The sequence below is a fragment of the Gymnoscopelus braueri genome, assembly GCF_963280865.1.
Source record: "Gymnoscopelus braueri genome assembly, chromosome: 21".
Taxonomy (NCBI): domain Eukaryota; kingdom Metazoa; phylum Chordata; class Actinopteri; order Myctophiformes; family Myctophidae; genus Gymnoscopelus; species Gymnoscopelus braueri.
Window position 1 is genome coordinate 9,783,153 of NC_137623.1, and position 16,266 is coordinate 9,799,418.

The 16,266-nt window shown below is 42.4% G+C and overlaps 1 protein-coding gene across 4 annotated transcripts in view; it reads left to right on the forward strand.

The window, feature by feature from the left end:
- Positions 1–16,266, forward strand: part of wwp1 (WW domain containing E3 ubiquitin protein ligase 1) — a 58,050-nt gene that overhangs the window by 14,965 nt on the left and 26,819 nt on the right. For all 4 annotated transcript variants that reach the window (XM_080417799.1, XM_080417800.1, XM_080417801.1 and 1 more), the window contains exons 2-7: positions 380–436; positions 2,324–2,414; positions 3,324–3,462; positions 8,350–8,474; positions 9,273–9,425; positions 10,047–10,122. In XM_080417799.1, coding sequence (XP_080273925.1) covers positions 2,345–2,414; positions 3,324–3,462; positions 8,350–8,474; positions 9,273–9,425; positions 10,047–10,122 — 563 coding nt within the window. In that variant the 5' untranslated portion in view covers positions 380–436; positions 2,324–2,344. The remainder of the gene's footprint in view (positions 1–379; positions 437–2,323; positions 2,415–3,323; positions 3,463–8,349; positions 8,475–9,272; positions 9,426–10,046; positions 10,123–16,266) is intronic.

Below are 16,266 nucleotides of genomic sequence, written 5' to 3' on the forward strand. Positions count from 1 at the left end.
GTGCCATATTTACACTGTTTGAAAGGAGATGGGTGTTAAAAAGGCTACTACTGAATAATTCATTTTACATTCCATTTTATACCCAGATTTCAAATGTAAGGTTTGCCTTTTTTAAGATCGGAATTCAAAATGACACATCATGGTACTAGTGAGACTTGAAAGTACCGTATGACTTGTTTGAAACAGATTACTTCACTTGCCCTGTGTGCATGTGTGTGCATATGCATGTTGAATCCCAGACCATAGAATTGTATGGGAACAGACTATATCCTAAATAATGGAGAAGAGACTTCAGCCACGATCACGGTCATTGAACCATTGTAGTGGTTACAAGCTGAATCAAACCAATGCCGTGACACCTTCCTATTTCCTCTCACAGGGGAACCATGGGACACGGAGTAGGCTGACAGGGAGGGCCTAGCAACACACACCAATCGTGAGTATACGATGTGATCTTTCTTAACCACATGAACCCTGAATTTGAAGTGTAAATTTGGTTCTTCTATTCTTAACCCATTAAGACCTGGAACTGTGTCATTTTTAGATTTGAGCTAAAAAGCATTATTTTACACTTTGGGCTATTCAAAAATAGCAGATCTACAAGCTCATAGCGCGGCACCGAGTGCCGCGCTATGAGCTTGTAGATCTGCTATTTTTGAAAAATCGTGAAAATTTGTGCAAATCTTTGAATATATATATTTTTAAAGCGAACATGTTTAACTCAAATCTTTGCTTCTGGGGGTCCCTGGAACAACATATTTTGATGGGGGTCCGCGGTCAAATACATATAATTCTGGGGGTCCTTGACATGAAAAATATTGAGCACCACTGATATAGAAACATACGTTTTTCAGAATACTGTTGGGATTTAGGAGACATGTAGAATCGGCTTCAGGTCTCAATGGGTTAACCACATGAACCCTGAATTTGAAGTGTAAATTTGGTTCTTCTATTCTTCTTTCTTTTTAATATATTTTTTCTCTTAAGATTTTGTGTTAATATAAAACTGTTCTGAAGGGGTAGGACATTATGAGCATTAGCTTCTTCCTGCTTTTTTTTCGAACACATCTATGATTTATTGTTCATTGAGATAGTTGGATTTGTTTTTAATATATTTAGTATTTGTACTTTTATTGTTTTATTGTGACTTTGTATGATGTTCGAAACAAATAAAATGATGGGCCAAAATTCGACGGAAATAGCAGATCTACAAGCTCACAACACGTGTTGCGACACATTGTGAACTTGTAGATCGTCTATTTTCGGCAAACAGATTTGGTGCAGAGGGAAAAAATGAGGGCGCCTAATATAAACTAGGCTTGGGTGATTGGCTGTGTCCGATTGGCGATTGGATGAGTCCAATCAATGGTTGTTTTTATTGGGCGATGTTTAGGGACGGTTTGTGTCATTTTATTTTGCTAGTGTAATGACAATTAAACTCAGCAAAAATTGCCTAAAGCCCAATACAAAGCGTGCGTGAAATGCAAATCAATTTGGGCCATATTATGCAGTGCACATTCTTGTTGCATTGATTTCCAAAGAGACAGAACAAATCAGGGGTGACTGACTGCAATAACCTAAATTACAATTAAGCCGTCTTCTAGTGGTTGCTGTCCAATCTATTTAAAGCAATGATTCATAAATCATATTTGAGAGCTAGATGACAACTGTACATGCAGATGTGCATTGCACCCTGGCAATTTAACACCATAGTTATGAGTGACAGATCTTCTACATTTAAACAACTTGAAAAGCACGGCGCAGTCCCCGGTACTGAATGGAGCGGAGGAGAAATGGAATAACTTTTGTGTTCCTAGTTGTCTATTTACCAGCTACGGTTTGAGAGCAAAAACTTATTTATTTTTAAGATAAGCCATAACAAACAAAAGTGAAGTCTATCTATCTACAGTAGCTGGTTTCTTTAAATAATGCAAAGCCTTGCTGAGCAAGTCAAGCTTGGTGACGCATGTCACCGATCTTGTAAGATCCTGTACTTGGGCCAAAACTAATTTATTTTTGGAAGTGTGTCCTGAGTTCACTTCCAGTGACTAGCCCAAGTGGCAAACTTGTTAGCTCAGTATTTAATTAATTTGATCAATTTCAAGACATTATCACAGGTGAGGGAGAAACCTGTTCTCACCTTGAAGAGTGCAAAGCGCAAACGCGTTACATTTTAGTATAGTCTTAATGAAGGTCCATATTCCAGAGTCTGACTTGGCAGTGAGTAATTTATTTTAATATACTGCCATACATTGACCTTTGTGTGTTTATATTGCTTTTGTATTGGCATTTGATTTTTGTATGTGTGTGTGCATGCTTCTAGGCTTCCACTGTGGTGTATGACATGGCCACGGCCTCGTCTAGAACAGAGTCTAGCAATAACCACGGAGGAACAAAACAGCTCCATGCCATTGGTGAGTTCAAATATTTACTTATCAAGTACCTCATCAGCTACATCAGCAACAGCACTGATTCTCAACCCTTTTTGATTTCAAGGACCCACGGTTTGATAGCCATTAGGCCATGGACTCTCATTTGATACGATTTTTAACTCTGGGACCCTAATCTACACTGTAATTGTAACTCTGAAAGTGTGCAAATGAAGCCAATTGGACTCTTAATGGGTCATTATATCCTTATAATGGGTACATTATAGGAGTTCTAGATCTGTAAGGGTCCATTTGGTTTCTAACTATCAATCATTTAGCTGGGGACCCCCTGGAACCCTCTCAAGGCCCCCTGGGGGTCCCCGGACCACACTGTGTGTGTGTGTGTGTGTGTGTATGTGTGACTAACTAACTACTAAGTGTAATCTTTCCTAACTAGAAAGATTGCACTCAGTAGAGTGCATGCCATTTCTACCTGAGATTTGACTAATGTGATTATGTCATTTTGAGCTTGACCTACATTGAACCAAAAGTTAATTGGGGTGCACATGCACAGCTAATGACCAAACAAACAGATTTGTTTTCTGTTAATTCCCTACAGTGACATTGCACCGTTATACGTGTAATGTAATAGGAGTGAATAGCTTATTTGAACTGGTGAATAAGACACCTTATTTCATGTAGTTTAAAATGTGAATAACATTTTATTTGCAGTCACATTTTCATGTACAGACAAATTGGTTGCAAAGCTGGGTGTTTCCTCAGGTTCTCTGTAGACCTCCATGAACTCCATTATGTTGATGAGTTGTATTATAGTTCGTCTGACATCAGAGTAAGACGGACAGATGACCATGTAGTGATGTAAATGATAATATTTGTGAATGTCATTGCTGTTTGGCCGATTTATCATTCCTTCCCTCGTCCTGCTGTGGCCAGTTTCCTGTGCCAAACTCAAGAGGAAGAAGAGCCTCTTCGGAACGGCCATCTATGTGGAGGTGACCGCCGAGGGGGAGTCATGTCGAACGGCAAAATCACACAGCTCCTCCAACCCCAAGTGGGATGAGAGACTCACTCTGTAAGCAACAAATATTGATCATCTTAAGCCTGTCATCAGTGGTGGAAAGTAACTAAGTACATTTACTTAAGTACTGTACTTAAGTACAATTTTGAGATATTTGTACTTTACTTGAGTATTTCCAATTTCCAATACTTTTACTTCTACTCCACTACATCTCAGAGGCAAATATTGTACTTTTACTCCACTACAATTATTTGAAAACTTTAGTTACTAGTTACTTTTCAGATATAAATTATGATATAATGAAACATACATTAACCACTTTAGCCCTATTTTATACATAGGCTATTTGAAAATAGCAGATCTACAAGCTCTCAACGCGTCGCATCGCGACGCGTTGAGAGCTTGTAGATCGGCTATTTTCAAATATTTAGTACTTTTACTTTTGGTACTTTAAGTACATTTTTATGCCAATACTTTTGTACTTTTACTCAAGTATTTTTTTAATTATGGACTTTTACTTGTAACAGAGTATTTTTATATTGCAGTATTGGTACTTTTACTTAAGTAAAAAAAATTAGTACTTTTTCCACCACTGCCTGTCATAAACAACAGATTTTCAAGCTACTGTATGTGTGTCACATCGCTAGCTTGAAAATCTGTTATTTTTGGTAAACAACGCCTCAATTCTGTCTCTCTGCTGGCTTTTACCTCTCTATACGTCTGTGTCTATTCCGCTACCTCTCTCTTCCCTCATTCATCTGTAGCACATGAACTTGCTACGTGTATTTGCTCTATAAGGCATACTGTACATGCAGCCCCGGTGCGTTCCAGGAATAAGGGAGACTAGCCTGAATGAATCCCCATGGTATCTAGAGAACATGAGGAATACAGATGGGGGCAAACCTCTCTCTGTTGAAATAACCATGAATCTCCCTCTTTCTTTCCACTTGCTTACTCACGTCACATACTGTATGTAGCCCTATGTGCTGTAAGTTCTTCTGTTTATTCTCTTTTATAGGAAGGGAACGTCTGCTCTCACAATTTGAGATGTTATTTTTTCTTTTTTTTCTTCCAATCACGGTACTGCCCACCAGAGCTTAATTAAATGAGTGACTTGTTGCATTTTACTACTGAACATTGACACTGAAGAAACCCTCATGGACCAAACATGTTGAATAAACTTGAAGATTTTTTATCTTGAGTTATGAGTGCCGACCATCTCTTCTCATGATATATATTACTGCATGTCTGCAATAGATCTATGTACCTGAAACAACCCACAAGAAAATTATACAGGGCCTGTCTCCAGTTCTACTAGCCCTTTTATGTATGACCATTTTGTATATCCCATTATAATGAAACATCATTACCCAATATGGACACGAAATATTAATATAATAAAGCTTGTCAATAGCACGAGAACTGTTTAAGTTAACATGCTGACGACAGCGCTCATTAATTGAAGACAACACTGGTCAGTGGAACTTGTGCATGGACTCCTTGCATAACACAACCATGTGTTCAAGTTTTTTCTTTATAAAGATGTGAAGCTACTCTGGATGTGCAAGGGTCCAACTCATACATCCTACTATCCTACTATAAAATGAGAAAACCTCTGTCAGTCATTCTGTCCTCGTCCATTTTTCTCCTCTAGTGGGTTGACCAATCGATCTGAACTTGAACACAGGCATTGACCGCTGGCATATGAAGAGAGTGACGAAGCCAATTTTTCACTTTGATCAAATTTAAGCTGTTTATTAGCATTTTGCCATGGGCTCTTTTGTCACGGTTGCCGTCCCCGCAGGCTATAGGATCTGTAGCCATGGTTGTGGTCCCATAACCTAGCCGGGCGTCGGATGTAACTGGCTTCGGGGCTAGAGAGAGAGAGAACGGCAGCAGAGAGAGCTTGCTCAGCACTACAAAGTTATGAATGACTTTGTTTTAAATGAAATAAAGCGCAGAAGTCGTCGCAGTCCCGTCGCCTGGATGGATGGTTGGTTGCCCTGGCTTCAAGGCTACAGTCATCACACACAGCAGCAGAGAGAATGCCAGTAGAGAGAAGAGAGAGCTGGTTCAAAGTTGTAATTGCGGTTGTTGTCCCGAAGTCTGCATATAGTTCGGGCGCGCACATCCCTGTGTATGTACCAGTCACTTATAATTTTACGGTCGTCTATGACGTATCTATGACATGACTCCAAATGTGGGCAATATTTTCAGCCCATTCAGAGCCCCATTGACTTCCATCATAAGATTAAAGTTATATACTTTAAAAAGTAGAAGAAATATCTGAAAATGGATTAGCCCATTACTTCTGTGGCCTACTGGAAGTGTGCACTGGAAATGTGCCGCTGATCGGTCCAGCGGTTTATGAAATTAGCTCCGGACACACAGACGGACAGGCAGATAAGCAGACCCTCTTGTAGAAACCATGCCGTAAAAAATGTAACGCATCATGATGCAACGTGTTGTGGGCTTGTAGATCGGCTATTTTCGCTACCCGATGTATGACAAAGTATATAGGGCTTCAGTGGTTAAGTCAGAGAAGACCTGTGGAGTCAACAACGGCTTGTAAGTGGGCAGAACTTTGCAGCTCTTTGGCGTCTGAATGGCACATGGCCGAATGCCAGACATGTCATCATGGAAACTAATTGGCTTGATTGGATAATCAAGACAAAACGGTGTGCTGCTGTGTCGGTGGTCATGTTTTTTTCTGTTGCGGAAGTATTGTAGCTGGTCAGGTCTCTTTAACAATACGCCTTTAGGCTGTAATCCTGTATTGCTTGTATATCCTTTAAATATAAAGACAGTACTGTGCTACTTTACTGTTTTTGTGCTTTTTGAGACAAGAGAGCATGTGTTGTCTGTTAGTACAATGCCTATGCCTAATCTATGGCAATGTTAAAATGTTCTCATACACTCTTAAGCCAAAACGATTCTTTATATGAAACCGAAGAATGCACTGTAGCTCTGGTACTTTTCAGCGGTACCTACTTTGGGCTACTACTCAGTCAACAATCGATGAATGCAGTTTTAGCTTATCTTGTGGCCCTGAGGAAGGTTCTCTCTTGTAGTCGACCTTATTTGTACCGTCCTTAATCACAGTCGCGGTCTCAAAGGGCCTCACTGGTCCAGATTTAAGAAAAGAAACAAAATGATAACCCCTGACCTTCAATCTGGAGTCATTTCAAATGGGTCTTCATTCAGAATCCAGGTTATTATTTTTAGACTCTCGAACCCGAGCGTTCCTATTCTGGGCATGTTATATTCGGTGAACATTGCGAAAATATCCGATCCACAAGCTCATAATGTTTCGCAAAGAGATTTGGAGTAGAGGGTGAAAAAGGTGTGGAACATGGTTGGACCCTTGGGGGACCCCGAACAACAAAGTATATAGGGGTTAAGTAGTTAATAGAACCAAATGTTTCCGTATGGAATCTTTTTCTGTCCCTATAGAACTTGTTTTGGCAAGATTGTACGCAGTTGTCTGCCCCAGGAACTGTATTTGTTCTCTGATGAGGAAGCTAATACAGAGAGAATGGGTTGTATTGTGCCAAAGTACACACTTCCAGTACTATGGCAGTATCTCAACTTTCTCCTCCCCACCCTGGTTTTTAGGTATATTAACAATTTTAACCCTGGCGTCCATAATTTGGCATGTCATTATTATCTCTATAAATTAAGCAAACGGTATCTGCTCATTCATCTGAGGTGCATGCGTTCCCAATGGGCATCTCTCTATTGGGAAAAAAGTAAAAGAAAATGATAAAAGTCACATCACAACGCTTTGTGAGCTTGTAGATCGGCTAGACAGATGGCTCCGCCTTTAAAAAATAAATAACGCATGCCCGTACAGATCAGACCAGCTATAAGAGATGCAAGGTAAAGGGCACAGAGTGAGGAGAAGGAGACATGTTTCATTAAAGCCACTGTAATGGATAGGTAGCCGTTTAATCCTCCTGAGCATTCCAAACACTAACATTTGTGTTCCCGGTGCCAAGAACTGCTCCCTCTGCGGTTTCTTTTCCCATGAAAACCTCCCTGCAGGGTGTAGGACTGACGCTGGGGTCACTCCCTGTCTCACCGGACAGGAAGGGAAAGGAGAAGTCAAGTGAGATCGATGAGTCCCCATGCTTTGTTTTCACATTGAATGAATACTGGGGGAAAGAGGGGACGCGCCGTCTTTATTTAGTTACTGATTACTTCTTGAAACGCACCCGAGTTGGCTCTGTACTTGATCTGCTCTTGTTTCCTTATGTACCAAATCTCTTTGCCAGAAATAGCTGATCTACAAGCTCACAATGTGTTGCAAAGCGCCACATTGTGAGCTTGTAGATCGGCTATTTCTGGCTAATGTTCCCCCCACAATAGGGGTTCAAGTTGTTTATTAACCTATTAAGACCTGGAACGCATCTGTGTCACTTCAAATTTCTTTGGCTATTCAAAAATAGCAGATATACAAGCTCATAGCGCGGCACCGAGTGCCGCGCTATGAGCTTGTAGATCTGCTATTTTTGAAAAATCGTGAAAATATTTTTTAAATATTTTTTTCTGAAAAACTGTTAGGATTTTAGAAACTTTTTAGAAGCGGCCTCAGGTCATAATGGGTTAAATCTCTGGATAACACTTGGTGGCATATTTGTTTTTTGTAATGTAAGCATAGCTCTATGAACGTAGGCCAGGTCATTTCAGTTTTAAATGGGTAAATGTAAGTTTGTTACAGTTGTATGAAAGTGCAAACCTCAGAGGTTTATCGAAAGCCTTTTAAACTTGACTGCTAAGCGTTTGTGTGCTTGTGATTCTGGTATTTCTTGGGGATACACAACTTTGTTGAGGTCACACACCACAAGTGATTTTATTATTTGATTATCGTTATTTATATGTTCATTTACGATGTGTCTGCTGCTCCCTGGAGTTTATATTTTGTGTGTTGTGTTTTTCCAGGAATGTAACGCCACACACACAGGTGGACTTCAAGGTATGGAGCCATCACACCTTAAAGGCAGATGCTCTGCTTGGCAAAGCCACACTGGACCTTCTGCAAGCCTTGGAGCAGCACGACAGAAAATGTATGAATATACTGTATCTCGCTCACTCACACACACACACACACACACACACACACACACACACACACACACACACACACACACACACAGCCCTCTCCCTTACCCCTCCTCTATTACATCTATTATAGTTATGACCTCTACATGCATCATCTCTGGTTGTAATTATGTGTGTCTAGTAGGGGTGTGCCGATACACTAATTTCACCAAACGATACGATACGATATTTGGCTCACAACTTCGATACGATTTCGATACGATACGCACTTTTTTTATTATGAAAAATATATGGGGGAGAAAAAAATCAAATGCAAACAAATAATTCTGTTTTTGCATTATTCAGATATGCGAACTTGTAGCTTTTCAGCTACAATAGCCGTTTTGAATCCAAATAGAGCAATAGTGTGACACCTGACCCGAAAAAAACAACAACATGTTGTCACCCTTTTCACCTCGGGGCTGTTTGCATGCCTGATTATTATTATTGTAAAAAAAAAAAAGAAATTGAAAACGATATTCTTTTTTTTCAAAACGATACATATCGTCACGAAAACGTATCGCGATATATCGCGGGACGATATATCGGCACACCCCTAGTGTCTAGCTTTCCGAGGATGTGCGTGTATCTGTATGTAAATAGGTGTGTGTGTGTGTGTGTGTGTGTACATTGGTATTTAGTGAAGGTGAGTAGAGAGCGTGCGGCCATCAATTAACCTTTCCTCCGAAACGACTTGGCTTGACCTTTTCCTCTTCAAATCAATGTCTTGTGTGTGTGTGTGTGTCCGTCCTCTGTCTTCCCAGTGGAGAATGTGAAGGAGGTGTTGAAGCTGAGCGTGGAGCAGAAAGGTTCCGCCGTGGCAACGGGCGAACTCACCGTCTACCTGGATGGACTGACGGTCGCTGAGCAGGAGCCACTGGCAATGCTCACCAACGGCAACAACGGCAGTGCCACCAGTGAGCTCAATGCATTGACACGGTCATACAAACGCATACTGTGCACAAGGAGACACTCGCACTCAGACACACTCAAGCACATGCGGGAAACTGGAAGTATGAACATGTTGGTGGTTACATGGTTCGTGATGATACAGACTAGTACTTCGATCTAAACACACACATTTTAAAATAAATATATGTGGGATGATGAAAATTAAGATGACTGACGGCATCAAAATGACATAATTGATATGCCAGAATAAATGATAAAAAGTGTGCATTTTTACACAAGTACGACGCGCGAACGCGGGAAGCGAACGCTTTTTCTTTTTGTGTCTTTTTTAAATTGTTATGTTGTGTATTTACGGACTTGTAATCCGTGTTATTTCACCGTGATGGGCAGAGCGTAGAGGGCGCAACAAACACATGAGGCTGCATAGGGAGCAAAACAATTGGAGAAGATCATAGATCCACCAATGCTAACCTTAACCCGCAAAAGGAGCCATGCTATTAAACCCCGTCTTGATTATATACATTCTTTAGTCACTGGTATATTTTGAAAACGTATGAAATGTTATGAAGTGCTCCCTGTATTTCAGGATGTGTGTGGGGATCTTACAGGATCTCTTTCCTCCACAGAAGTCCAGCAAAATGGCGATGCCATGCATGAAGATGGAGAAGGCTCATCCTCCTCTTCCTCGAGGGCTGCCAACAGGTGAGACAGTTAACCACCTAAAGCCCAAATTCCACAAATTTCAACAATAGCCAGGTTGAAAGAGGTTAACCAGGATTATTCCCTGGCTGGGAGAACGTACTTAAATGGAACAAGGTGACATTTTTTACATGATTTGATATTATTAGCATTCCTTTTGAAGGGGCCTTTGGCTTCCTGTGCCCTGTTTTTTGCATGAGTATGAATGAGACTGTTACTATTTAGAGACAACTGAAGGATGGAGAAATATCTAAAGTGTACATTTACTCCTCTCAGCCTCTAATTTATATAATGTCATTTATATTATTTATATCTTTAGCTATTTTAGTATTCATGCCAGGATTTAATCTTAAAAATATATGTTTTTATTAATTCACCATATTATACAAATTGTTTCCGGTATGACATCATTGTGTTTCAAAATGACTTGTTGATTTAAACGGTGCCATTTCATCACATAAAAAGTGGGTGAAACGGTGATGAGTTGCAGTTTCATTCTTTTACAGCACTTAAATGTCTCTGTCAACCCAAGACGAGATAAATCTTGATTACAGATAATAATAATAATACGAGTGGCCTCCCTTTAGGCGACTAACTACATCTTAACTTGACTTTTTGAACCACAAACAGAGCGAGGCCTATTCTTGCACAAACACATTTGGCACTTGGCCACCAGCTTCATCACCCGTCTTCATTAATGTCAACACTCACAAGAATCTTTGTGAGCAAATAGAAAGTTATTGGAAACCAATCAACCTTTATGCCAGAAAAGGTCTGGTAGCCTGTCAAGTTTTTTTTTTCATGGTGCCCTTTAGTGGGCTGACCGATAGACGGAAGAAACCCCATGCTAATGGATAGTTGGCCGAGATGCGATCACAAACCTCAATTGATCCCGCCGAGTTACATCGAAGGAGGATGGCTGGGGGGGTTCTGACTGAAAGTGCTCTCTCTACTCTCTCAGCGCACACACACACACACACACACACACACACACACACACACACACACACACACACACACACACACACACACACACACACACACACACAGATTGGTGCCCTTGCAGCATCCTGTATCCTGCCCCAAACTATATTTGTCTGTTGAGACCTTTTTCTCTGTATGCCCCCCTCTCTCTAGTTCTCAGTTTACAGCATTTTCTTACCTTGTCGCTGCCTGAGTCTCCATTCATCTTTTTCTATCTTTCTCGTCTGGCTCTCTGTCCTTGTCATGGTTTTTACCTTGAAAATCATTCTCATTCCTCTCTCTCTCTCTCTCTCTCTCTCTCCATCTCTTTCTCTCATTCTTGGTTTACAGCATTTTCTCACTCTTTCCATTGTTGCCTTTGTTTTCCATCTCCGTTGTCTGTCTGTCTGTCTGTCTGTCTGTCTGTCTGTCTGTCTGTCTGTCTGTCTGTCTGTCTGTCTGTCTGTCTGTCTGTCTGTCTGTCTGTCTGTCTGTCTGTCTGTCTGTCTGTCTCTCTCAGCTGTCTGCCCCGTTCTCAATTCCAGTGGTTGCCACACTGGTGCCAATCCTATCTGTCACATTGTGTAAAAGGTGCCCCCTTCCACGGGGCCAACATCACTTTTTATAGGGGAAATCATGGACAGTAGCAGTCTGTAGATCACAACCAGACGGGAGGGGGTTGGGAGAGAGGGGAGTGTTTGTGTGTGTTTGGGTTGGGGGGGGGGGGGGGGGCGGGGGGGGTTTAAGAGGGGTAGTGGCTCACCGCCATCTGCATTGCAGTTGCTTGCTGCTGCCTTTTAGGAGGACTGCAAAACGACACACAAGGGCAACTTTAGACTTTGTTGTATGCCCTTCTCATATCCCCCTCTCTCTCACACACACACACACACACACACACACACACACACACACACACACACACACACACACACACACACACACACACACACACACACACACACACACACACACACACACACACACACAGTCATTGCCTTATCTCACTGTTATGCTCTGGTGTTTTTTCCCACTAGCTCATTGCAATCTTTGATCCGTGTGTAGTTTTATTCCTCTCTCTCTCTGCACCATTGTTCGCTTTGCCTTCCACTCTTCCACGAGCTCAATTTCTCAAATCAAATCACTATTGCTCTCTCTCCCCCGACTTTCGTTCTTTCGATGTCCCTGCTTTTCTCTCTCGTGCCCCCTCCGCTGTCCTCGCCTTCTCTTTCTTTCTACATTTCTTGCTTTCCCTCTCTCCTCTGTCTCACTGTGTCGTCTCTGAGTGTTCCCCCTCCTCCATGATTCTCTCCGTCACTTCGTCCTCTCTCCCTCCCTCCCTCCCTCCCTCCCTCCCTCCCAACTGCTTATCCCTCAAACACTAACTGAGGGAGACCCTTTCCTGTTGAGCCAGTTGCCCTGGGTCGCACAGCCTGTTAAAACACTCTGAACGGTCACCCACTGGAAGCCACTGCACTCTGTGTGTCTGACTGTGTCTGTATGCGTTCGTGCCTTCCGCTGCGCACACAGTGTGCTTCTTTGGCTGTTTACCAGTTCACTTTGATTTTTATAATTGAACTCCATGGGGCTCTGATTGGACTGAAACCTTGCCCGAATTTGGAATCATACGCCATAGATATGTCATGGACGACTGACTTCATAGATGACAGATGTCACACGCTAGCCAGTGAAGTCCGAGATCAATGTTGGATGCCTCCAAGGGGGAATGCCTTAACCCATTAAGACCTGAGGCGATTCTTAAAACAGTTAAAAAAATATTTAAAAAAAATGTTTTCTAGATTTTTCTAAAATAGCAGATCTACAAGCTCATAGCGCGGCACTCGGTGCCGCGCTATGAGCTTGTATATCTGCTATTTTTGAATAGCCAAAGAAATCTAAAGTGACACAGATGCGTTCCAGGTATTAATGGGTTAACCCATTCAATTCGGTAAATCATCTGTGTCATTTTAGATTTAGCTATTTATAAGATTTTTTTCAGAAAACAGTTAGGATTTAGAAGGTGTTTAGAATCCATTTTGAAAGTGAACTATCCCTTTAATGATAAGAAAAATACAGTTTCTGACAACTTTGCATTGTGTTCAAGATATACACGGGTGCTAGAACCTAGCAGGATAATTTTTTTGGCCTGTTCTTCCGTATAGACAAACGCTGTACTGGCAACGGAGCTACAAGATGCAAAAAAGACTACTGAAATGAATGCTTCAAGTCACAAAAAAAGACTATTAAAATGATTGTCACACAGTATGACGTTATATTTTAAAATCTTAGGCTAACATTACCCACGTTTGACATTTCGACTGAGAGAATGTCAGTCGACTGAGCTTTCTCCGACTGAATTGTGGACTTTTAGGGGAAGCCCTACTGTCCCGTCTTGCTCAGACGGGGCCCAGACTTGAGTCACATGGCAGAGTTTTGTCCCTGGAGCTAGCAGGGGCCTTGGGTTGTGCCTTGGACAGTAGCAGTGACTGAACACTGCTGGCTGGGAAACAATGGATCTCCTTCAGTGGGACCCTTGACGTCATCATGCCAACCCAATTCTACCCTCACTGCAAATGCATGCATGCACATAAACATACAGAGACAGACACACTAACACACACACACAGCGCATTCCCTGTCCATCGACATAATAGTCTCCACCACAACACAATGACTTTTATCTTGTCATGCAACAGGCTGCGTGCGTGCGCACGCACACACACACACACACACACACACACACACACACACACACACACACACACACACACACACACACACACACACACACACACACAGTGGCAAATAAGTTGCACATATTTTGCTCAGCTACTTGGAATTAGGTGCTACCACTGCACTCCTGCAAAGCAGCTTGCGGTCTGCACGCGTAAACAGGAAGAGGTTTAGAGGTTTTCTAGGTAATAAAACGGGAAGCGACGCAACATGGCGCTGCACAGGTCCCGCTGGATTAGGCATTCTACCGTAGGTAACCTGAGGATTGCCACAATGAACATTTTGTGAAATCTGTTCTGTGTTTGTTTGGACATCTGGGCTGTAAAACGGTTATAATTATGGAGTAGTGATCCACTCTATGCAGATATACGATTACTAGCCCGCACCCACAAAACATCCTCTTGTCTCTGTGTTTGTCCATCTGCGTTTCTAGCGCTCTCTCTCTCTCCGCCTGTGGGCGAGCAGACATACAGCCCCAGCCTCCAACCAGTCAGACCCTGTTGTCACAGCATTAGACATGACAGCGGGCCCTTTTAGCCGAGCCCTCAGACGCTAATTTGTCACTGGGCTCTTTTGTAATGGAGGAGACGCGGTCTGGGAAGGCCTCTCAGGGGAGAGGGGGGGGGTTTGGCTAAGTACTCTGCATTGGGGTAAGTGGGTGTGTGGTGGAGGAGGGCGGGGTGGTCTTGTTTGCACTTTGCTCTCTCTATTACCCCAGCTGTCAGCGTGTCACACAAGGTTTTATGCACAAGCTATGTTTGTGATTTCTGCAATAGGAAGTTCCTTGCCATTCACACATTGTTTGGTGGCAGTAGACTGCAGAATGTGTCTAGACTCTGAAGCAGACTTCTTTGTTATTTTATTGCATGTGAAGTTACACAATCCAATATATTTCCAGTATTTGTGGGCTTTTTGGCCTGCTTTGTTGTGCAGCAAAATAACGCAATTGTTATGATTATGGCAGCCAGAGATATTGCGATCGCTCCTGTGTGTGTCTGTCTGCGGCTTGCATCTCTCTCTTGCATCTAATCTTGCAAACTAAACGGATCGGTGTCATATTTATTGAGCACGCTGACAGCAGTCCAATGACCTCACTTTATGAATATTTTTTTAAATCGGTCAACGACAACTACGTAATTTTTGTGAATAGTACCTCCGGGCTATGGGATAGGCAAGGCTATGGGAGCGGAGCTAGCCAGTCGGGCACAACTTGCACCTCCGGCGTATGGGTTCTACACGCATGCACAACGTATGTAAATCTGATGTGATCGTTGTATGATCATATAAAGAATGTTATTACTTTTTTGCGCTTATTATAACTAGAGTAATTTTAACAGAGTAAATTATCCTTGGCTAGAAACCCCATATGCACTACATCTGTTTCATTTTATTTTAACCTGTTAAAATGTTTAGTTTTAGCAGTGTCCCTGATAAATAAACTAATACAAAAATGAGTTGAATGCATGCAACGCTCATTACATTTGCCAAATCTAAAGAGGGAACAGCTGACACAGCTTTACGCTGCAATAGTGCATGTCGATGTGAAACAGAATTAGAATCAGCTTTATTGTTCACAGGTTTACAGGTGTAAAGGTGGTGCGTAAACAAAAAATAATTGCGTGCGCTTCATCATTTTGTTGTTTCCGTGAGAAGAGAGAGGATAGAGGTAGAGAGAGCTGGAGAGATTAGGGGGTGCGGAGGGAAACGCAGGATAGAAACGGGTTAAATCGGGGGCACGGTGGCACAGTCGGTAGTGCTGTCGCCTCACAGCTAGAAGGTCCTGGGTTCGATTCCCGCAGGGGACGCTGTGGGCGCTGGAGGTGTGTTCTCTCCTCCGCGTCATCAGTGCCCATACCCTAGGTGGGGTTGGCGAAAGGGCCTTTCTGTGTGGAGTTTGCATGTTCTCCCCGTGTCTCCTAGGGTAGGTACCCTCACAAAAACATGCAGTAATCCTGGTCACTATACTGCCTCCCCCTGGCCAGCCGGGGCGCCTGATGGAGGGGAAGGGAACTGGTTGGAATAACGTGTTCCTTCCACGCGCTACGTCCAACCAGGGAAACTCTCCCCTGTCAGGTGACAAGAAGGTCAGTTGGCTCTCATGCATTGAAGGAGGCATGAGCTCGGCCCTGGCCTCCCTAGGTTGGCAGAGGGAAGGTAGTGCCCAGGATTACATAGACAATTGGCACTGGGTGTAAAAAATAGGGTTACAAAATCGTGGGATAAAAAATTAGAAAAAAAAAAGAAACGGGTTAAATAATCAAAAGAAGATTTACATACAGATGTAATAAGCCTATGTATAACAACGATGTTACATAGGCTATAGAGCACCGAAGTCCTGACGTCACTCGTTCATCCCCAGGTTTGCGGAAGTAATTTCTCTATGGAGAATAACATTGGGTCATCTTAGAATCGTCTCGTATAAGAATTGTGGTCCAAAAATAAACACCGCGTGTC